General features: G+C 36.4%; 1 protein-coding gene across 1 annotated transcript in view; it reads right to left on the bottom strand.

Annotated features, from left to right (window-relative positions):
* Positions 1-23,812, bottom strand: part of CNTNAP5 (contactin associated protein family member 5) — a 1,495,600-nt gene that overhangs the window by 621,061 nt on the left and 850,727 nt on the right. Inside the window, exon 12 of the mRNA XM_042780525.1 lies at positions 2,848-2,967. Within this exon, the coding sequence (XP_042636459.1) occupies positions 2,848-2,967 (120 nt within the window). The remainder of the gene's footprint in view (positions 1-2,847; positions 2,968-23,812) is intronic.

The following is a 23,812-nucleotide window of genomic DNA, read 5'->3' as shown; positions in this document are numbered from 1 at the left end:
TTGAGAAAGAATACTGAAAATACCATGGATTGGAAGCAAAAGGAACAAATCTGTCTGTACAGGTTCTGTACAGCTAGAATTCTCCTTAGTACTGAAGATGATGACACTTTGTCTCATGTACTTTGGTTGGGATGTCAGAAAGAACCAATCCCTGGACGAGTATATCATACTTGGTAAAGTAGAGGATCAGAAAAAGAGAGGAAGAGCCTCCATGAGATGGATTGACACAGTGGCTGCAATGATGAACTCAACCACAGGAAGGATTGTGAGGGTGGTTGGTGTAGGACCGGGAAGTGTTTCGTTCTGTTACACATAGGATCGCCATAAGTTGGCACCTAACAATAAGAACACATATATATGTATCTAGTTATGGCAGTTAAGGTTGTTGTCAACTTGGTTAGGCCTGGTTGAGTGGCTGGGCAGCTGGAGATAGCTATTCTCCATGATAAGAACTGACAGTCAACTCCATGGCAGAATCTGGTATGAGCAGCTGATTAGCTGATTTAGGAATGTGGTCTGCTTCCTTTATATAAAGAGAAGCTTTGGGGTTGGTCTCCAGCCTTTTGGCACTCTTGAACCCTGCATGTAGCCAAGTCATTGTTCAATAGCCTGCCATGCCCTGCTGATCTTGAGACTTCATCTGGACTTGAATTAGTGGTCTGCCATATTGTTTGGTTACATTGTAACTGTGCCTGTTTCCTTGAAGCACATACTGATGAACTTCAGAGATACAGCATTTTTCACAAATTGAAGGATTGTGGCAACTCTGACTTGAAAAAGTCTAATGGCACTATTTTTCCAACAGTATGTGCTCATTTCATGGATGTCACATTTTGGTAATTCTTATAATACTTCAAGCTTTTTCATAATGTTATTGCATGCTTAGTAGACTGTAGTACAGTCTAAATATAACTTGCACATGTACTGGGAAATAAAAAAAAGCAAACAAAATCATATGATTCTCCTTATTGCACTATTCACTTTATTGTGGTGGTCTGGAACTGAACCTGTAATATATCCCAGGTATACCTGTACATGCTTCACTGGTTTTGCTGCTCTAGCAAACAAACCCTAAGACAATAGGCATCTACTGAATAATGAACATGGACGAGTTGCTCCAATACAGATGATTACATTTAATTTCTACAACACTATTATTTCCGGGTGCTATTGAGTCAGCCCCCAATTCATGGGGACACTGTGCACAACGGAACAGAATGCTTCCCAGTCCTGCACTGTACCTGTGATTGGTTGCAGGTCTGTCTTTTGTAATCTGTAGAGTATGTATTGGCTTGTTTTCAGAACTAAAACACTGGGCCTTTCTTTCCAGTTTGTCTTAGTCTAGATGGTCTGCTGAGTTTGCCCAGTATCACAACAACTCAAGGTTTTACTGACAGATGTGTTGTGGCTGTATCTGAAGTGCATTGGCCAGGAGTTGAATGCAAGTCTTTTGCAGGGAAGGTGGGATTCTACAGAAGAAGGCTGAAATGGAAGGCTGAAAGGGTCCCTCATGAAAACTTTGAAATTTCCACAGGCTAGTAGGCATCACTAAAGTGGACTTTAATCATAGTGACTAACTTGCTGCTTCCCACCCCCATCACATTCTTTCAAGTAAACAGAATAGCCAAACCCTTTTTATGGACACTGAGTTCTTTAGATTGCTATTCCCAATTATGTATTCTTTGAATTATAACCTCCTCTCCCAGCTAGTTTCAGCTGAAAACCACAGCCTACAACATGATGACTCTGAGAAAAAAGACACCGAGCCTTGGAGCAACCAAGATAAAGGAACAAAGGAGACATCCCTGGCTGACCGAGAGGCCTGATGGTGCTCACTCCCATACTCCTCCCAGCTTCTGTAGAGTTAATCTCTCTAGGCAGGTGTGAGGAACTTGATAAACACTTCTCCTGACCAAGGACATGAGTCTGGTGGCATAACATTTGACTGCTAACCAGGAGGCTGGTGGTTCAAACCCACTAGCCACTCCTTGGAAGGAAGATGGGGCAATCTACTTCTGTAGAGGTACTGCCTTGGAAACCCATGGAGGGGTGGCTACGAGTCAAATCATCTCCACATCAGTGAGGTTTTTTTTTTTTTTTTTTTTTTTTTTTTTAGTTTGACCAGAAGAAGAGGTTAAAGGACACAAGATAACTATGACTCATCCCATGATGGGACTAAAACATTATCAGCATTCCCCAAATCTCCCCTAACCCCTCAGCTCAAATCCCTTTAAGAACTCTAACCATTCCTCAGCTCAGGGAGACAGGCATGTTGGAGAAATGATTCTTACTGTCTCCTTGGGTATTAATACTCAATAAACCTTTTGCTTTCTCTCTTCAACCTGTAGTGATCATTGGCTCTTTATGACAGGGGGTAAGGACCATGTTTTCCTACAAAACTTCCACTGATCAACCACTTCCCTCTTCACAAATCCAGGAGATAGAAACTGTTATTCCCATTTCATGGATGAAGAACGGATGTTCAAAGATTCACCCCAGTCACACAGCAGTCAGAACCAGACACAAATCATGGCTTCTTACATCTTGAGTCAGGGCTTTCTATTGATTTTTACTTTTGTTTGTCTTTTTCTCTATGTTTGTTTTATCTACAGAAGAGAGAAAATGCTCTTAGCAAGTCCCAGAGAAAATATTTGATAATGTTTTTTGTCTCATGAAAATAACCTATCTGCTAATTCCTATTATCTACAAAAGTACAGTTTTTATCCAGAAGTTTGTTTGTTAATTTTTTTTCCACATAGGTGTTCCTTTCCTTCCCTAATGGAATTCCTTTTACTGTGTATCACCAAGTGGGTAGGTTAAGCATGAGTTGGAATTCTGCACTCTTACCAGTGATATTGCAGTACACTTGGAGCGGTCCCAGGGGTCCACTGCCATCCACATCAATGTAGAAGAAACCGGTCATGTTCCCTTGGTGCCTGTACACCTCACAGGATTGCTCGTAGAGGGCTGAAGGATACAGTGGCAAGAGAGGAAACTTTAGTCAGCTCTGCATATCCCTTTGGAAGATTCAATAATTCCTATGTATATTTACTTTCCGTGTTGAATCATTTCCCTTCTGTTATAGCCTAAGCTAAGGAACTCTGGTGGTGCAGTGCCTAAGGCATTTGACTGCTAACCAGTAGGTTGGCAGTTCAAATCTACCAGCACTCTGCAGATAGAAGATGGAACAAACTATTCTGTAAAGACTTATGGCCTTGGAAGTCCAATTGGGGTCACTATGATTCAGAATTGATTCAATGGCAGTGGGTTTGGTTTTGGTTTTTATAGGCTCAACTAAGGCACCCTGGTGATACAATGATTAAGTGCTTGCTCGGCTGTTCACTGGAAGGTAGACAGTTCAAACTCACCAGCCTCTCCAAAGGAGAAAAGACCTAGAGATTTGCTCCTATAAAGACTACAGCCTAAAAAACCCAAGGGGTAGTTCTACTCTGTCATGTAGAATCTTTATGAGTTGGAATCAATTTGATGGCACACAACAGCATAACCTCAACTTTCTCCCCAAGCCTTAACAAACCAGTGACCAATACTTCATAGAGTAGCATGCTTCCTAATACATTCTTCTAAATTCATGTCCAAAAGTCCCCTCTTACCCCTTCTCCATGCTGATGTATATGTCCCTTCCTTATGTCTACACAGTACATTTTGTGGGATATGGACTATACTGTTCTGTCTCCCAATAGCTTAGAAAATCTGTACGACTTGTGGCAATACTTAATTTGATGTATCTCCAGCACCTAGCAATGTGCCACACTCACAGTAGGGGTTCATCACATGTTTGATTAGTGAATGAATAAATGAATGACACAAACAACCAAGTCTATTTGTTGATGAACTAAAAGGAGACTGTCTTATTTCTATATACCCAAAGCTTCAAACAGGTCAATTGCCTGATCAAGCTTAGTTTGTTTTGATTTAACTAGCATTTACTAAGTTTCTAATATATGTCAATAGATGTGGTTTCCACCAGAGGCTAGACTATGGATGAGATTATCAATTGTGTCTCACAAAGCTTGTAGGCTTGATGGAAGTTGCAAATTCCTTTGTGTGCTCAGGTGGGGCAAACACAGGGGTTTGGAGACAGGAAGCTTGCACCAACCTATAGATTTGCATGATATAGAAATTTCATTAAGCCAATGTGAATGAATTTAGTGGAGAATGAATATAAAGGAGACATCTATTGTCTCATGCAGGTAGATGTGCAGGAGAATATAAAATGCCATCTGATGCTTCAGATTCAATGTTGTAGTTCAGAGCAGCAGGTGAACTGCTCCCTCCCATACTTACAACACTTCAATGGTTCCCCAAAATTTTCAAGACATATTACCCACATGTTACCTTAGCAATATGACCCTATGACTAATGCTTCTATTCAGGGACTGGGCACTACAGTTTGTTATGATCAGGTACAAGATGTGCCTCACATAATTAATTTCCTAAAAAGTTCTAAAGTCTGAGAGGGCTTGACTCTATAAATTACAGTGAATTCAAGGTTATCCTTTGCACACATGTAATTCTCTCTTGCATTCTTATGTACTTTCAGTAGTGGAAGGTAAATGGAGCAGTCATAACTTGCACCCTAGATATTGAGCATAGATATTGAGCATAACATACAGCTTATTTCCTTTTGCCTAAACCTGGTTAAAAAAAAAAAAAAGGGTGAATGTCACACATGTGATATTCAATCCTTATGCATGTTGTACATCCCTAATCACTCCCATACTCCCAAAATGAAAATCATTTGGAAGTACTTACAGTTTCTCAACACATATATAAATCCTGACACAAATAAGATAAATACCACCCAGGCAGGCAGCATGTGGGTGCTTGCATTAAGAAAATACCCTGGGATCAAATTGTGCCATTTTAAGTCCTAGGGCTACCTCTTATGGGAGCTAGGGCGAGTTACTCCACCTGTGACAGGTAGTCTCTAAGACGGTTCCCGTGAGATCTACCTCCTTCTACTCACACCCTTGTGTAATGCCCTCCCCTTGACTGTGGGCTGGACTTTTAGACTTTCTTCTAACAAATACAATATTACAAAAGTAATGGATATTACTCCTGAGACTAGATAATGAAAACACAGTGGTTTCCATTTTGAGAACTCTTGGATCACTCACTCAGGGAGAGGCCAGGAATCAAGTCCTGAGGCAGCCTTGTAAAGAAGTTCATAGAAGGGAGGCTGAAAGCAGATCTTCTGAGCCTGTCATGGAAGTGGGCTCAAAGGACAACTACGCCTCCCCACCAAACCTGACTAAAGCCCCAGCTGATTCCTTGAGTGCAGCTTTGTGAGAGACCTGAACTAGAATCACCCAGCTAAATTGCTCCTGGATACCTACTCCACAAAAAAATGTGAGATAATAAATATCTGTTGTCTCCAATTGCTAAGTTTTGGGGTAATTTGTTACACCGCCATGGATAGCTAGTGCAATTTCAAAGCATTCAATTTCTCATCTGGCTATGAGTATAAGAAAAGCCTTACTCATACAGTTGTAGGAAGGATTCAATGAGCTCATATATTTAAAGGACTTAACCACAGAGCCTGCCATCCTAGTACATGATAAATATTAACAATTTTATTATCATAATCCCATTGGTTTATGCCATGTTGCCTCTTTTTTGGACAATTTTTTGTTTACTTTATTTATTTTTTTTTTACTTTTTTTTCATAAATCACAAGCTTGTTATGAAAACAAACAAAATAAACAAATGTAAACAATATCCTCCTACCTCCCTTCTGTGCAGCAATGAAGGCTTACAACTCTTAGTTCATTTTTTGGAATTAATCATTTTACATCTATATACATGTCAATATTGTTACTTCTTGATTTTTCATTTTAACAACTTACCTATTGACTTGTCAATGAAGAAGATAAGAATTTAGCTCTTTTCCATTACCTCCTATATACATACACCTTTCCATTCTCCTATCTTTACAAGATAGATCAACAATCACTGTTTACAATGACATAACAATGTAAATGTTATTCCACAGATGAGCCAATGGAAATGATTATTTCCTATTTCTTGAACAAAATTTTCCTTGATATTTATAAATGTCTTGTTCTCTTTTCTGCCTAGCTTTTTTCAATGTATTTATCATTAATGTAAACAGAATATACTAACAACAGTCTAAAATGACTCCTAAAATATTCAAGTAAAAAAATAATATAGGATGATTAGCTAAAGCACAGGCAATTTTTAGGGCAAAAAAACTGTTCTATATAATATTATAATGTAGATACATGACATTATATATGTGTTAAAAATCTATAGAATTAAACAATGCAAAGAATTAATCTTAATGTAAATTATGGATTTCAGTTATTAATAGTGTATAAATATTGCCTCACTAATTGTTTAAAAAAATAAAAATTAATGTAAATTAATAAATCTCTGGAAAAAAGAGAAAATGGCAGAAGAGGCCAGAAATGGAAATTAGAGTTTGATATTTTATATTTATATACTTTAAATATGAAAATATTTTAAATATTTTTTTAAAAGTATGTGAAAAGAAGAAGAAAAATCACATTATAAATATTGAAATCAAGTTATAGCAAATGAATTTATCACGTTAGTGGTCACAATGAGAAGAACTATTTCAAGTGATATTGAAATATATTTTCTTTTTAATTTTTAGTATAGAAATTTTCAAATACATACAAAAAGTAAAGACAATAGTAAAATGAACATAATATTGCCAAACCTAGCTTGAATAATTACTAATATTTGGCTAATCTTGTTTCATCTATATTCCCACTAAATCACTTATTTGTTGCTGCATGACAAAGGACTCCAAAATTGTCTTCAAACACCAACCAGTTCATCATTTTGCATAAAAGCACTTTAGACTAGACCTTAGCTGGGCAATTTTGGAGCAAGATTGGATGATATTGTGAGAACCTCCATGCATCTGCATTCAATTGCTGGGTCAGCTAAACTTCGTTAACAGCAAGTTGTGGAGTTTCAGTTCTCCAACAAATAAGTTTAGTGAATTCTCCAAGTGCACCAAGAGAAAAAGTGCTTGTCAGACATTTGATTGCATAGTATTTCCTAATGTCCTATTGGCCAAAACAAATCACATGGTCAACTAAATCCAAATAGAAAATCCCAAGGATCTAGAAGGAAATGGAGTTATAATGTAGACATACACTGTGTCCTCATGTCATTGCATGAAGCTGGGCCAGGCTGTCATGTGATATGAGAAAAAAAAGAAACTTCTATTTCTTAAAATAAAAATTTTTATTTTGAGGTTGTTTGCTACCTTAGTCTACCATGATCAGTATGCTTACTTATTCCTTAACTTTGGCTCATTTAATGGGAAATTTCTAAGTGCAAAACCTGATAATAATCATTCCTATTTATGGATAATGCAAATGAACCCATGCAACGTAAGTAGTTTTCCCAAAGGCATTAGTGGGTGGGTGATCTAATTCTATCTTTCCTTCTTGACTTATTAGTAAGGCCAATTTATAAAAATAAATTAGTAATTTGTTGCTCTTGATGTAGAGGATTGCAGGGTAAAAGCATGATAAATGACATGTCCCTTTAGTTTATCAGTTTCAAAATACAGAGGGGTCCCCTATAATTCTTCAAGTGACCAGTGAGAATATATTTAGTATTATTATGAACTCATGAATTTAACTTTGTGATGTTAAAACAATAATTTGACTATGAATCCTTAGTAGAACATACTCTATCAGAAAAGAATAACTGTTAACAAAAATCTTAAGATGCATTTAATAGTCTTATTTTAATAATATTTGTACTTTTTATGAAAATATTATATACATATAACAAAAAAATGTGACAAAGTATATTGTTACTGCCAACAAAAATTAAAATTGCTACAATAAGAGATAAAACATAAAATATCAAAATTATATAAAATGCAATATTAATTTGAGTTATACAAGGAGCCCTGGTGGCACAGTAGTTAAGTGCTTACTTTTTAACTGAAAGGTCAGCAGTTAGAACCTGCCATCCACTCCATTTTGGAAAGATGTGCAGTATGCTTCTGCAAAGATTAAGCCTTGGAAACCCTATGGTGTGGTTCTACTCTGTCTTATAGTGTCACTATGAGTCAGCAACAACTTGAAAGCAATAGTATTTTTTGGTTTTAATATTAGAATGAACTCATTTTTTAATGCTATTTGTATCTTAATGATATATTTCTTAATTTAGATTATGCAAAAGTCTAGAAGCAACACTTAGCCTATATTGTGGATTTTAAATACAATCTCAAAATTAAAGAGAAAAGTTTTTCCTGAATCCATGATTAGAGATGGAAAAGTACAAATTTGAGATTTGCATGAAAGCAAAAAAAGTTATCAAATTTTGGAATCATGACAAAATGACACTGTTAGTTTGTAGAGATCTATCTATACATCTATTTATCTATCTATCTATCTATCTATCTATCTATCTATCTAAATCCATTGGTCTCCTCTGGTACTTATTAGAGAATGAAGTCATATCTGAAAACTGGAAAGAATACAGACTGTATATGTACTGTATTTGAGAGGCACTAAATAGTCCATTGGGAGCTGTGGTAGTGTAGTACCTAAAGCACTTGACTGCTAACCAGAAGGCTGGAGGTTCAAACCCACAAGCCTTGGAAGGAAGGTTGGGCAATCTACTTCCGTAGTGATACTGCCTTGGAAACCCAATGAGAGGTTGCTATGAGTCGGGTCAGACTCGATGCCACATAACAACACATAGACCATTAAAAACACAAAAACAAAACTCTTCTATAGAGAATAACAAAAGCCAGTAAGTGCAAAAGGAATAATAGAATTTGAAAATCATTTAAAAGTAATCCTCAATGAAATAAAGCATTAAAGAATGATCGTTAAGGATTGCTAAAGCATTAGGTAGCATAGTGGCTAAGGCACTTGACTGCTAACCAGAAGGCTGGCGGTTCAAACCCACCAGCTACTCCTCAGAAGGAAGATGGGGCAACCTACTTCCGTAGTGATACTGCCTCGGAAACCCAAGAAGGGGTCGCTATGAGTCGGGGCCGACTTGATGGCACATAACAACAACAACAAAGCATTAGGTAGGAAGTTCATGAGGGACATTTTAATGGATTAAATTAACAACATCCAAACTCACAGATTAATCTTAACATTCTCTAAAGGTAATTATTGGTTGCTTCTAAAGTGGTAAAAAGAAACTCACAGTACAACCTAAGACATATCCTCCCCAAAATTTGAAGCTGAATGTAATCAAGCCCTAAGCTGTAAACACTGATGATTTAAAGAAAGAGGTAAAGAAACATGTTCAACCACATTTTAGGGATACAATTAGTTATACCCTGAATGTGGGAACTTCTACAAACAAATGACTCAATTTGTCAATAAATAAATGGCAAAAGCAGTTGTAGGAGGCAAATCAGTCAAACATTACATGTGGAACTTGTTCAAATCCTGATTGAAAAGAAAAAGTTGAAAAATATTTAGAAGAAGTTAAATTAGATTTGTTATCAGATAATATTAAGAAAATATTTTAAGTATGGTTGGAAGTGATAAAGCCTTTTGTGTATGTTTTAAAAGAAAAAAAATTCTCTGTTAAAGATACATACTGAGATATTTTAAGTAAAATAATATGTCTACGGTTTGCTTTAAAAATACTCCATCTAATGGTGGCTAGTTGCCTCCATATACAAATGTCATAAGAACAGTAGAACTGGATGATGCTCGGCTACATTTACTGAACATTTTAATCAAAGACTCTACAGAAGAATACATATCAAAAGGGGGAGAATGCAAAACAGAATTTCACCTTCTTATGGACTTTTCCCAGACTTTCTGGAGCTATCAAGGCTGGATGAATCCCCAAAATAATTGGCCTGAGATAATTGTAAACCCTAACCCTTAAATGAAAATTATCCTCTGCAGTTTTCTTTAAACCAAACAATAGTTTGGTTTAATAAAGTTTATCTGTCTTTATCATTGTGCTTTTTTAAATAACTATACATATGGGATCAAATTGACCAAGTAACTCAAAAGATTAGATAGGGAACATAGAGGGCAATGAGTTCATGTTAATGATAAAGGAAAAACTTGGAGAAGGTGGGTGAGAATGATTGCACAACTTAAAGAAAGTAATCAGTGTCACTGAATTACACACGCAGAGATGTTGAGTTGGTGGATGTTCTGTTGGGTATATTCTCAACAACAACAAAAAATAACATAAAATAAAATTTAAAAAAATGCTCCATCTAGGGAAAAAAGGAATGCAGGATAGCTAAAAAAAAAAAAAAAAAAAAGGTAGAACAGTGATAAGTGCTGAACCTAGATGAAGAATAGATGGGGGAAAATTATACTATTCTATTTTTTTTGTATATGTTTGAAAATTTCTCTAATAACAAAATTTAAAACAGCATTTAGGGTTATCAGTTATTCTATTGAATTCAACTTTTTTTATGGAAGTATCTTCTGGATCCTTCTGACCTGCTGCAATGGACATGTTGTACACTCCACCTGGTGCACAATTGTCCTCTCTGGAGATTCCCTGCCATTGTTCTGGGCAATTTGTTGTTGTTAAGTGCCATAAAATTGGCTCTGACTCATAGCGGCCTTGTATACAACAGAACAAAACATTGCTTGGTCCTGCAGCAGCCTCACAATCCTTGCTGTACCTGAGTCAATCATTGCAGCCACTATGTCAATTCATCTTGTTGAGGTCCTTCTCTTTTTTTGCTGGCCCTCCACTGTGCCAAGCATGATATCCTTCTCCAGGGAATGGGCCTTTCTGAGAACATGACCAAAGTAGGTAAGATAAAGTCTGGCCATTCTTGCTTCCAGGGAGCTTTCTGGCTGTACTTTTCCAGGACACGTTACTTAGTTCTTCTGACAGTCCATGATGCTTAGCATAATTCTCTTGAGCACCATTCAAATTATTTTCTCTATCAAGTGTTTTGTTTCTTTTAATTGTCTGATCCATGGTATGAATACTACAGTGCATTCAATCATTCATCCTTTGGAGGAAATTTGGGTTATTTCTAGTTTTGGGTAATTTCAGTTGTGGCATTTGTAACTTCCAATAATCCTCCTCATCTTCCATATTCTTTGTTTAGTAAGCAATTCTTGATTCATTGATAGAATATTTCTCTAATATCTCTGAGAATGCTAATTATAGTTTCTCATTTGGCACTTTCTTCTCTCTGTATAGTCTGACTTCTTCAAGTTGTATGTGTATTTTTGTTTAGTCCATTTGTTTGTTTTTTGTTTTATTTTGGTCTTTATCTTATCTTTCTTGTTAGTGTCTTTTCTGAGATATCTGTTAACCTTTTGTAGTTCTTTCATATTAAACAATAATAGCTAAAACACTGATTGGAAGCTTTGAGTTCTGTGCAAATTACCAATTGGTGTACTCTCCAAGAACGTTATTTTAGGGTTAACTGTCTGAGAAATTCAGTGAGGAATCATCATTTTAGTGTCTTTAGATATTTCCTCTCAGCTTGCAAGATTCTTTGATTTCTAGGTTTGGCATGCGGCTATAGGTATCTGGAAGCTGAGTAACTGGATATGAAAGAAGCCTGAGAGGTTGGTATTTCCTCCTTCAATCATGCCTGTTTTCTTCCAGTTGCCGAAAGTCTCTGCTTTCTCCAGAGGAAAATCTACAGGTCTCCCTCTGGGTAATAAAGGGCAATCACCAAGTTGTGCAGAGTTGGTGAAAGAATTGCGAATCTATCTAGTTCCTACACAGTCTTACATCATTCTACCTGTATTAACTCTACTTTAATCTTCACTTGAAAATGTAGCTGAAGTCACCAGTTCTAGTGTGTTTTTTGGGTATTTTGCAACATAAAGTAGATTGCTGCTGGCCTTCCTTTAGTTTTAGTTTAAGATTTCACTTTTTGTTCTTCAAATCTGTCACTATTCATCTATTAACTTTCCAGCTTTCAAAACTGTCTTGTTGTTATTCTATTTATTTTTTTTTCATTCTAAGTTTATGTTATTGTGGATTTGAGTTGCATCAGTTTAGAAAAGTTCAAAATACATTTATTTCCCACAATTCCCTTTCCTGCAAAGTTTTCAGTTAGCATGTGCCACAAGGGACATTTTACACAAGATTTGAAATATGGAAAGGAAATTAGAGGCATACAAACTAGTAAGAAAGAAATAATACATTCTCTTTTTGTAGATAATAAGATTATGAATCTGGAAATCCCAAAAGAATCAATGTAAAACCACTTTAAGCAAACATTATTGTTTTTGTGAGTTGCCATCAAGCCAATTTTGGCTCATGACAACCCCATGTGTAGCAAGTTACAAAATTAACATACAGAAAGCAATATTTTTCATACATACAGACAAAAACAAGAAAATATTGGTAGAGAATCCATTTTCAATATCAAGTGAAATAAGATGAAAGGAAAATATGCTGGCATGAATTTCACAATAGGATTCCTGGTGACACAATGTTTAACCACTTGGCTGTTAATTGAAAGGTTGGCAGTTTGAACACACTCAGTTGCTTGCTGGGAGAAAGACCTGGTGATCTTTTCTCATAAAGATATTAATAGCCAGGAAAGTACTGTGGAACACTTCTGCTCTGTCACACAGTATCTCCAGGTATTGAAAACCAACTCAATGGCATCTATCAAAAACAAGAAATGTTATAAAAACTTCAAAAATGTAATTGCAAAATCTATAAAATATATCTGAGAAACACAAATTTGAACATTCTCAAATGACATCTTTCCTGGACTTAATGTATATATTTAATGCAATATTACTCAAAAGATCATATTGTTTATGTTATTTTATTGTGTGTGTGTGTGTGTGTGTTTATTTGATTTAGACAGATTAATTATAAAAGTTTCTTTTGGAAAAACAAACAAGTAAGCCAAAAAAGCCCAGGATACACTAGAAAAGCAGTGCAGTGAGGTGAGGCCAGCTCTATGAGCTCTATAAGCACAATTTGAAGCCTTCACAATTTAAACTGTTGGCTACTGATACAGGAATCAATAAAACAATTAATAGAACAGAAAATCCAAAGAAGACTCAATTGCAGGTGCCTATTTAATATATGATAAAGTAAGCATCTCAAGTCAGTAAGAAATAAAAATGGCATTTTAGTATGTGTTGTTGGGATCACTGTAAAGTCATATAGAAAAGAGGAAATTGGATTCATTCCTCACACATGATTGAATTCAAAATGAGTCAACTCATAATGATTTCACATATGTTAGATTACAACTTTGCTCCATAATGTTTTCCATGACTGATTATTAGGAAGTAGATCTCCAGACTTTCCTTTTGAGGCACCTCTGAGTGGACTCAAACCTTCAACCACTTGGTTAGCAGCCAATCTCATAATATTTGCACCAACTAAAAACTTCAGCCATATATTAGAATTCCTGATTCCCCACAAACATGCATATAGAAAAAGAAGCTAAACTTTGAAATCACTGGTAAGCTGATATGTGAAAAAATGACATCTCATGTAGTTTTAATTGTCATTTGTCTTATGAGTAAAGTTATGTATATTTTCATTAAAGATTCAATCTAGTTTTTCTATGGATTGTCCATTCATATCTTCAGCATACAGTTCTATTGATCACTATCCTTTGTCACTTGTATTTTAAATATGTTAGAGATATCAAACTTTAAAAGTTAATTAAAGACTTCCAGTAAGATGACAGAATAGGCAGACAAGCTACACAGACTCTATTCAACAAAGAAAAGAGAAACCAATTGACTGAGATACAGAAAATAATCCTGGAGTCCTGAGCTTTGAAAGGCAGTATACATAAATGGTTTAGGCACTAACTAGTGGAAAAACCTGAATGAAAACTGTGAGTATAGAGATGGATGGAAATGCGGACTGTCAGCAGCCTTGATATTTCCAAGTGGTGTTGGGACCCGAGAACTGACCTAAAGATCAGCCTGGTCACCAAGGGCTGCAGGGACAATGGCGCTGGTGGCCTATGAATAGGAAGGGAAAGAGCAAAGAGAGAGACAACCTGAGCTGTGCACTTTCAGCTGTCTGGAGGGCACAGCCATTATGATTATTTACAAGAGGCAGCCATTTTGGATATTTAAAATGATGGAGGGTGCAGCCATTTTGAATATTTACAAGCAGTGGCCATTCTGGATCTTTAAAGTGACAGCATTCTCATTCAGATTCCAGGGACCTAAGTATAGGCTCCATTTGCCAAGGATGGCAGAGACATACGGGAAGCTGACAACAGGAAAGGAGACATGTGGTGAGTGTACTAGTGCTGCCAACTAAGAAATAGAGGAGCATAGTATCCTGCTTACATAGATAACATCCAAACAAAACAAAACCAAAAATCTCACTGCCGTTAAGTCAATTTTGACTCATAGTGACCCCTCCTTGGGTTTCTGAGGCAGTAACACTATCGAAGTAGATTGTCCAATCTCCCTTCCAAGGAGTGGCTTGTGGGTTTGAACCACCAGCCTTCTGATTAGCAGTCAAATGCCTTAGGTACTATGCCACTAGAGCTCCCCCAAACAAAACAAGAAAAAAAAAATCATGGGTTAGTCACTCCAACATACAATCACCAATTAAATATAAACACACAAATGTCACAATGTTTCGGAGACAACAGAGCATCACAGTACACAAAAAGAAGCGAGAGAAACAAGGGACCAGGATACAGACCTAGAACACACCCCTAAAGAAGAAGCAGCATTGGAAATCCCTGATAAGGAATTCAAAAGAATTATATTTAGGTTCTTTCAACAGATTGAGAAACAGATCAAGGAAAACACTGACAAAATTAAGGAAAACACAGAAAAAACCCTAGAACAATTTCAGAAGAAAATGCAAGTACAAAGTGACAAAAATAAATGAAAAATCAGATATTATACAAAATCTATTGACAGAAATCCAGAAGATTAATATGAAATTTTCAGAAATAGATAACACATTGAAAGAACAAATGAGTAGAATTGAATCAATGGAAGACAGAATTAGTGAGATTGAAGACAATACCTCAATACTACTTTGGAAAGGGATCAATCAGATAAAAATATTTTTAAAAAAATGAAGAAAGCCTAACCGTCATGTGAGATACCATCAAAAAGAATAGCTTAAGTGTAATTGGAACACAGAACAGGAAGAGACAAATAAAACCACAGAGAAAATTGTCAAAGATTTGTTGGAAGAGAAGGTTGTAAACAGAGAACCAGAGACATCAATTGACAAATGAAGGCAACTGCAAACCAAAAAAAGGAAAAAAATTGCATAGTTACAGAACTTTTAAATGGTAGGGAAGTTGAGAAAAGTGCAAGTTAGAATGGACTATTCTAAACTTGGGAATAAAATTATAAAATCACAGGGTAACCTCAAAGAAAAATGATAAAACTTCACATCAAAATAAAAAAGTGGATCAACACATATATTAAGCAAATACTAAAACAATAGCAAAGAAGGAAATGATAACATGATTCATAAACAAAATGAGCTTAGCACAGGAAAGTATATGGAACAAAGAAATCAGCAAAACCATGAAAAAACACATAACAAATGACAACAACCAATTCATACTTGTCAATAATTACACTGCCAAAAGAGTAAAAAAAGAATCTACATATTGGGGGGGGGGAAATATTCAGCAATGAAATACCTGACAAGGGACTTATTTCTAAAATTTATAGAAAACTCCAATACTTCAACAACAAGACTAGCAATCAAATTAAAAAATGGGCAGAAGACATGAATAGACATTTCACCAAAAAGGATATTCAGAAGGCCAGCAAATACATGAAGGAATGCTCATGATCATTAGCCATCAGAGAGATGCAAATCAAAACAACAATGAGACACCATCTCATCCCATCACTAATGCCAAACTACAAGACAGAAAATAGTAAATGCTGGCGAGGATGTGGGGAGATTGGGACTCTCCTACACTGCTGGTGGGACTGTCAAATGATACAACCACTGTGGAAAGTAGTATGGTGATTCCTTAAAAAGGTAGAATTAGAAATATCATTTGACCCAGCAATCCCATTATTAGATACATATCCTAAAGAAGTGATAGCCAGGACAAGAACTGATACATGCACACCCATGTTCATTGCAGCACTATTTACAATAGCCAAAAGATGGAACCAACTTAAGTGCCCAACGACAGAAGAATGGATAACCAAACTACGGTACGTACACAGAATGGAATGTTATGCAACCCTAAAGAATAACATAGAATCTGCAAAACACTGCATAACATGGATGAACTTGGAGGACATTATGCTGAGTGAAATAAGTCAATCACAGAAGGAGAAATATAGTGTTCATTGTTGTAAAAAGTCAAGGAAAGGTTTATACATGGAAGGAATTTCTTTGTTGGTTCCCAAGGGTGGGAGAGGAGGGAAGGGAAGAATGAAAAAAAAAAAAAAAATGCATTGACCCATGTCACTTTAGTTTTGTGTATTTCACTGTACACAAATTATATTTCAATAAAATGTATTTTTGAAAATTAATTAGGTGTTAACTATATGCATATGGAAGGAATCCTTCAAAGCAAAAAGCAGCTTGAGCACAGATAAAAGCTCAGAACAGTGACCTGTGCATTTGTGACATGGATATTCTTTACAATTAAGTCACAGGGTCCCTTCCTCCTAAAAGACCTTCCTGTATCCTTAGCCTGAATTAGTTAGTCTTCTTCTCTCTTCTTCCATAGTTACAGCATGCATCACTTATTTCTATCCTATGTTCCATTTTGTATAGTAATCCTTGGTTTCACCTTTTGTTGTCCCTGCTAGATCTTAAGTACATAGAGTACAGGGACATTTTTCTGAATCTAAAAGGTAAACACTTTTTAAACTAAAAAAGGTAAATCTAAAAGGTAAAAAGGTATATTAACTGAATGGTCCTATTTGTGCTAAAGTTTGAATTTAGCAAAAGTGAAAAGATTCTGCAGCACTTTCTATATCCTCTGAAATACCACACAGAGTTTAAGCCAAACAATTTTCCACCAACTAAATATGAATAAAAAAACTAGATATCAATTACACAGCTTCTAAATGACCTCTGTGAGTCATCTATAGGACTTGTTAGGTTTGGTCAAGTTGACAGTGACTCATAGTGACCCTATGTGGCAGAGTAAAACTGCCCCTGGGGTTTTCTCAGCTATAATATTTATGGAAGCAGACTGCCAGATCTTTCTCTGAAGAATTGCTGGGTAGGTTCAAACTGCCAAGTTTTGGGTTAGCAGCCCAGTTCTTAAATGTTGCACCACCAGGGCTCCTTATCTTTAGAAGAATCTTCACATTTTTTATTGTAAACAAGATGAGAGCATAAAGGACAAACAAAAGCTTTCTTGGTAGCAGATCACTTCCATAAAAACAGCAAGTGGCAAACACTAGCACTACATTTGAAGGTCTAGTATGGTGAGTTCCATTTGATGAAAAGGACAATGAAGGATCTATTAAGACACTTTAGAATACATTTTTATACTAATGTGAACAAATGTATAATGTAGCTGGACAGAGCAAATGGATCAGTGTTTTCATATCGAGGAAAATAGTCCGAATCTAGTTCTGGCAGCTAATTTATAGCCTAAGGTACAGTTTGAAGTGTCCTTGTGATGCCCACTCTCATTAAAGATAATGATAGTATTCAGACAGAAAAACAGTTTTATTTTGGCCTCACCTTTTCAAATACCAAGGTCAGAGCTGGTTTTCTGCCCCACCATTTATATTCCTATTATAAAACTATAGAAATAAATAAGAAACTTATTGAGTACATATTTTTAAGACCTAAAAAATTTTTTCACTCATTTCTTTCCTTGCTCTCCGTGTTCCATCAGTCTAACATTTATCACATGACTGTATATTTAGTTACAGAGCTACATACACAGCCTGCAGACACAAATAAGATCAAATTAATTCTTGTAATTAAATAAATGCTTGCAAAGCATTCTGCACTTAGCCATTTATTTAATTAAGTCTATCAGTCCCCTTGTGTGTAGGTTTTCAAGATATTGCCTTTGCCTTGTTCAGTGAGGCAAAGAAAAAAATACATATTTATCTTATAGATGCTGTAATTAGTGCAAAAAATGTGTCAGTGGATTAAATTACAAAACAAATCTTTTATTGTCTTAGTCTGCCCATATTTGCTATAGGCTGGATATAGACATACTTTCTGTAACATTCTTATTGTTTACAAGGTATTTAGTGAAGGTGGAGAACAAAAAGTGGTTGCCAGCATTTAAGGATTAAAGGATGAGAGGGGCTGAGCATGGTGATAAAGTCATAACATGAGGAATCCTTTTACTTAAACTTCTGTGACTTGATAGTAGTAGTAGTAGTTACATAAATCTACATCTGTGATATAGTTTCACAGAACTATAAATTTTATCAGTGATTTCATGTAAAACTGGTGAACTCTGAATATACTTTGTGTATGGTATCAATGGCAATTTGTTTGGTATTGTTCCACTGGAAGAAAATAGATAAAGGGTACATGGGACCTCCCAGTTCATTGTTCACAATTTACTATGAAGAATTTTAAAATAAAAGGTTAACTAAGTAAGTTGGGGGTATTATTCATAGATTGTACTACTAGATATATACTTAATAGAAATGACAACATAAATCCACATAAAAATTTTACCTGAATTTTGTAAGAGCTATTATTATTCAGGGTAGCTAAAAAGTGAAAAAAAGTCCATCAACTGATGAATGAATGAACAAAATGTGGTACATACATACTGCTAATATTTTTGGGTTTCTTTTTGGGATAATGAAAAATGTTCCAAATTAGTTTGTGGTACTTGTTGCACAACTCCATGAGTACACTGAAAATCACTGAAGTGTATAATTTAAATGGGTGAATTTTATGGTATATAGAATATATCTCAATGAAGCTGAAAAAGGGGGTGAAAGAAGGGGTGATAAGTTATGACTGGTTCCAAGAAGGGGTTTTAGCTTTCTCTAGGAAACACTGATGGGAGTGTGACTTTGGTTACCATTTAGGTCCATGGTGTCTGATAAGAGGAGGCCCTTTGAGATACAAACATTAATACAGTCAGCGCTAACCAAAAGTTTGGAGATTCCAGTCTACCCAGAGGCACCTTAGAAGAAAGGTCTGGTGATCTACTTCTGAAAAACCAGTCATTGAAACCCTTATGGAGCACAGTACTACTCTGACACAAATGAGGTTTCCATGAGTCAGAGTTGACACAGGGGAACTGTTTTTGTTTGTTGTTTGTTTTGGGTCTGATTAGGGGAGCACAAATGTCAGATAGCCTCCAGAAAGTGAGAAATCAGAGTATGCCTATCTTCAACCTACATCTATATTTCCAGACCACTTTCATTTTCTCCTTAGAAACCACAACATATTTCATTAAAATAAAAATAAAATGAAGCAACAATTGCCAAATACATATTAAGAACCATATTTCCAATATGACTATTACATATCTCATCTCCAAATGTTGCTCAGCTTCCATGTCATTCTATCTGTAATCAATTTCCCTCTCTGATCCAAGACATTAAAAAATCTATAAATCTTATAGTAATTATCCTGTTATGTTCTATTTAAAAGACAAATATGCCAACATGCTAAAGCAAATCTTCTTAATAATCCACATCTGAGTTAAGTCTAGTCTACTGGATAAATGAAACCAAGTCAGTCGATATCCTGAGACATAGGCTGTCATGAAACTACCAGACACGACACAACTTCTAAACAGCTATTCTCCGGTGTAGTTCTCAGACCAGCAGCAATAGGCATCACCAGTGAACATCCTGAAAATGTAAATCCAATATCCCTTTCTGACCTACTGAATTAGAATCTTTGAGAAGAGGGCTTTAGTATTGCATTTTTACATATATTCAGGTGGTTATTTTGGAAGTTAAAATTTGAGAAGCGTTGTTCTAAATACTCTTTGTAAAATCTTGCTTATCGAATGGTGGTAGATACAGTTTCTCACAAACTGTCTCATTTGCTAAAAACTCAAGTTTCCAGTAAGTATTGGCATATTCCCAGCCTAGATAAAATGTTATCTCTTGTCCAGAATGCTAAGTCGGTATTAAATACATATACACATACATATACATACAATACATATACACATACACATACATATATATATATATATGTATGTGTATGTGTATATGTATATATGTATTATTTATTTTTTTCCCCTCTTTCCTTTTGTTTTTCTTAATAATCTACAATTTTCTTCTGGGGCAAATAATCATCATATAAGTTAAGAGCTATCCCAGACTCACTAATTTAATAACCCTACAATTTGGTTGATTATTTTATCACCTGATTGCCTTTTAGAAGAAGCCCAAGTGGCACAAGCAGTTTGTGATTGGGTACTAACCTAAATGTTAGAGGTTCAAACTCACCCATTGGAAGTACGGAAGAAAAGATATGGTGATCTACTTCCATAAAAATTTCAACCAAGAAAATCCTATGGAGCAGTCTACTCTGTAACACATGTGGTCACCATGAGTTGGGGGGGCAATTGGACAATAGTTAATAACAAATATCTTTAAGAAATGATGTTTGGATCAGAGCTGAAAACTCCGAATTCAAACAACAAACACACTATTGACAATTTGTAAAGATTTTGGCAAGTTCTGTAATCTCTTTAGTCTCATTTTCCTTCTAAGAATTAGAAGAGATAATGTGTGAACACTGGCTGGTTAGGTGCTTGGCTCACAGTAAGAATGCAATAAATGTGAGCAATCCAATTTATATCATTTATAAATCTTCTGAAATAAAGAACAAATATATATTAAATACATTTATTGTTTTTCAGAGAATTTATCAAATATGTGTCATACCCCAACAACATGCTACATAGAGAGACAGTGATGGTGTACAAAGATGAAAAATATATTTTTTATCCTATTCTGAAAGTTTGAGTTAGGTAAGAAATCGGGTCAAGTTATGTTCTCAGTTAATATATCTATCTTCCTAATAGGATGACAATTTTTAAATTTGATCTCGATCATCTTTGTAATGCAGGGCCTAGCCTGGTGTACACTAGATATTCAACAAATGACTATTTATTAGCATCTTAATTTCCTACTTCTACTGTAGCATAAATACTACAAGTCAATGGCTTTGAAACACAGAAATTTATTTTCACACAGTTTGGAAGCTAAAAGTCCAAATCCGAGTCTTCACCACTCTGGTGATTAATGTGATATTTTAACTTGGCTAGACTAGGATTCTCAAGGGTTTAGAAGACATTGGACTGATTGTTCTTTTACAGTGTAATATAATGTAATCACCCCCATTATGTCATCAGATGTGATCAGCCAATCAGTTGAAAGGGGATTTTTTGGGGGGATGTGGCCTGCCTCAAGGATAAAAATGGATGTTCTTGCAAGGCTGATGTCTCTCTCTCAACACCGTATTCTTCTCATTGTCTGACCACTGGCTGTTGCAATGTAAGCCTGAAGAAGTGTTCAACCTGCTGCGTGAATGGCATATTTTTGATTCCATAGTCCCTACTACCGTGAAAGACAGCCTCCACTATTGTGTGAACTATTTCATTGAAGCAAATCTCTATATATATGTGCTTAACAATTTTTTATTTTCTAGAAAACCCAGACTAAGACATGCTGTACCAAGACTGGTACTCAAACCAAACCAAACTCACTGCCCTCTGGTCAATTGTGACTCATAGCAACCCTCACTGGGTTTCCAAGACTGTAAATCTTTACAGAAGTAGACTGCCTCATCTTTCTTCCATGGATCATCTGGTGGGTTTGAACCACTGATCTTTTGGTTAGTGTGTTAGGCTGGGGTTTATAGAGAAGCAAAACCAGTAAAGTTTATATATACATGTAGAAAAAGAGAAATTTATCTTAGGAAAATGGCTCATACACTTATAGAAGTTGGCAAGCCCCAAGTTCTTGGATCAAACGTCAAGGTGGAGGCTTGATCTGACTCACACAGCTGCAGGGGCTGATGATCTCAAGGTTGGCAGGCAATATACCAGCTTTTGACTCCAATGAATGACAAATCCAAGACCTCCAGGCCAAATGGTGGATTGTTCACTCATGAACAACAACAAGATCCAGATCCATAGAAGAGGGTCTCTTTTCCCAGGATGTCCATAAATATATCAGAAGCAGGTCACATCCTTAGGGCCTAACCTGGTGCACACAGTCAGTGGATTGGCTGCTCAAAACATGTGCATCTAATCCCATCATGAGAATAACCCACATCACAATTGCTTACGCCATACAGAATTGTGGTCCAGCCAAGTTGACACACAACCCCAACTATCACAGTCCACCCCTTCTCAAATTGGAAGTTGTACACATCTTCTTAACCAGATATAATCTCTAAATAAGGACAATTATAAAGTCATATTTGCGCCTAACATGATACGCTAACACATGTACAAACAAAATGCATTACCCTTATTTACATTTCATAGTTCATAACAGAAGGAAACAAAAATATTTGATGCACATATACTATGAAGAAATGTAACAATCACAGATCTTGTTTCTGCGATTGGTCACATGGTCCTAGCTGATATTCAGAACTACCTTCTTCCACCACCCATTCCGTAATTCCCTTGCTCTCAGCAAGCACCTCAGCTGGTCATGGATCTTTGCCTGGCGGGGTGATCCAAACCTTCATTCCTGAAGGGTCTGGGCCATTAGTAGTCATATCATAATTGGGTTTCTGTAATTTTCCATTGGCTTTAATCACAGGGCATGGTAGTACTAAGAGATGTCCTAAAGAATCTACTGTATTCCAGACATATTCTTCTTTATCTCCATTATGTAAAGTCAATCCAATTTCCCCTTGGTAACCAGGATATATTACACCCACTAGTACAGTAACACCCTTCTTTGTCTGTTGATCCAGAGGCATAAGGAAGCCAAAATGACCAGGTGGCATTTTTAACTTCCAGTTTAATGCAATCAGTATTGTGTCTCCAGGTGGGAGTGTTCCTCCCTTTGGGACTAAGATCTCCAGACCTGCAGAGCATAGGGTAGCAGAGACAGGAAAATTTTTTTGAGTGGGTAACTAGGGATAATTGTGATTGGTACCACTACCGTTTCCACCCTTCAGTTCCTGGACCCATGAATCCTGGCTATTGGAGAAACAGCACCATATATTGGATGCTGGTTTAGAGCATATACAGCCTCCTGGAGAACATTACCCCAACCCTTCAAAGTATTACCACCTAGCTGGTAATTGTGGTTTTAGTAGGCCATTCCATCGTTCTATCAAGCCAGCTGCTTCAGGATGATGTGGAACATGGTACGGCCAGTGAATTCCATTAGCATAGGCTCATTGACACACTTCATTTTCTGTGAAGTGAGTCCCTTGATCTGAACCAATGGTGTGTGGGATACCATGATGATGGATAAGGCATTCTGTAAGTCAATGGATGGTAGTTTTGGAGAAGCATTGTGTGCAGAGAAGGCAAATCCATATCCACAATAAGTATCTATTCCACTAAGAACAAAACACTGTTCTTTCCATGATAGAAGTGGTCCAATGTAATCAACCTGCCACCAGGTGGCTGGCTGTTCACCCCAAAGAATGGTTTCATATTGGGGACTCAGTGTTGGTCTCTGCTGCTGGCAGACTGGCACTCAGCCAGTGGTGGTAGCCAAATCAACCTTGGTAAGTAAAAGTCCATGTTCCTGAGCCCACGCATAACCTCCATCCCTGCCACCTTGGCCAGTTTTCCATGAGCCCATTGAGCAATGACAGGAGTAGTTGGGGAAAAAGGATGGCTGGTTTCCACTGAAGGTGTCATCCTATCCACTTGATTGTTAAAGTCCTCCTCTGCTGAGGTCACTTTTTGGTGGGCATTCTC

The sequence above is a fragment of the Orycteropus afer genome, unplaced genomic scaffold, assembly GCF_000298275.1.
Source record: "Orycteropus afer afer isolate SDZICR_OR568_19922 unplaced genomic scaffold, OryAfe1.0 scaffold00004, whole genome shotgun sequence".
NCBI lineage: Eukaryota > Metazoa > Chordata > Mammalia > Tubulidentata > Orycteropodidae > Orycteropus > Orycteropus afer.
Note: the sequence above shows the minus strand (reverse complement) of the source record. Positions and strands in the feature narration are given on the sequence as shown.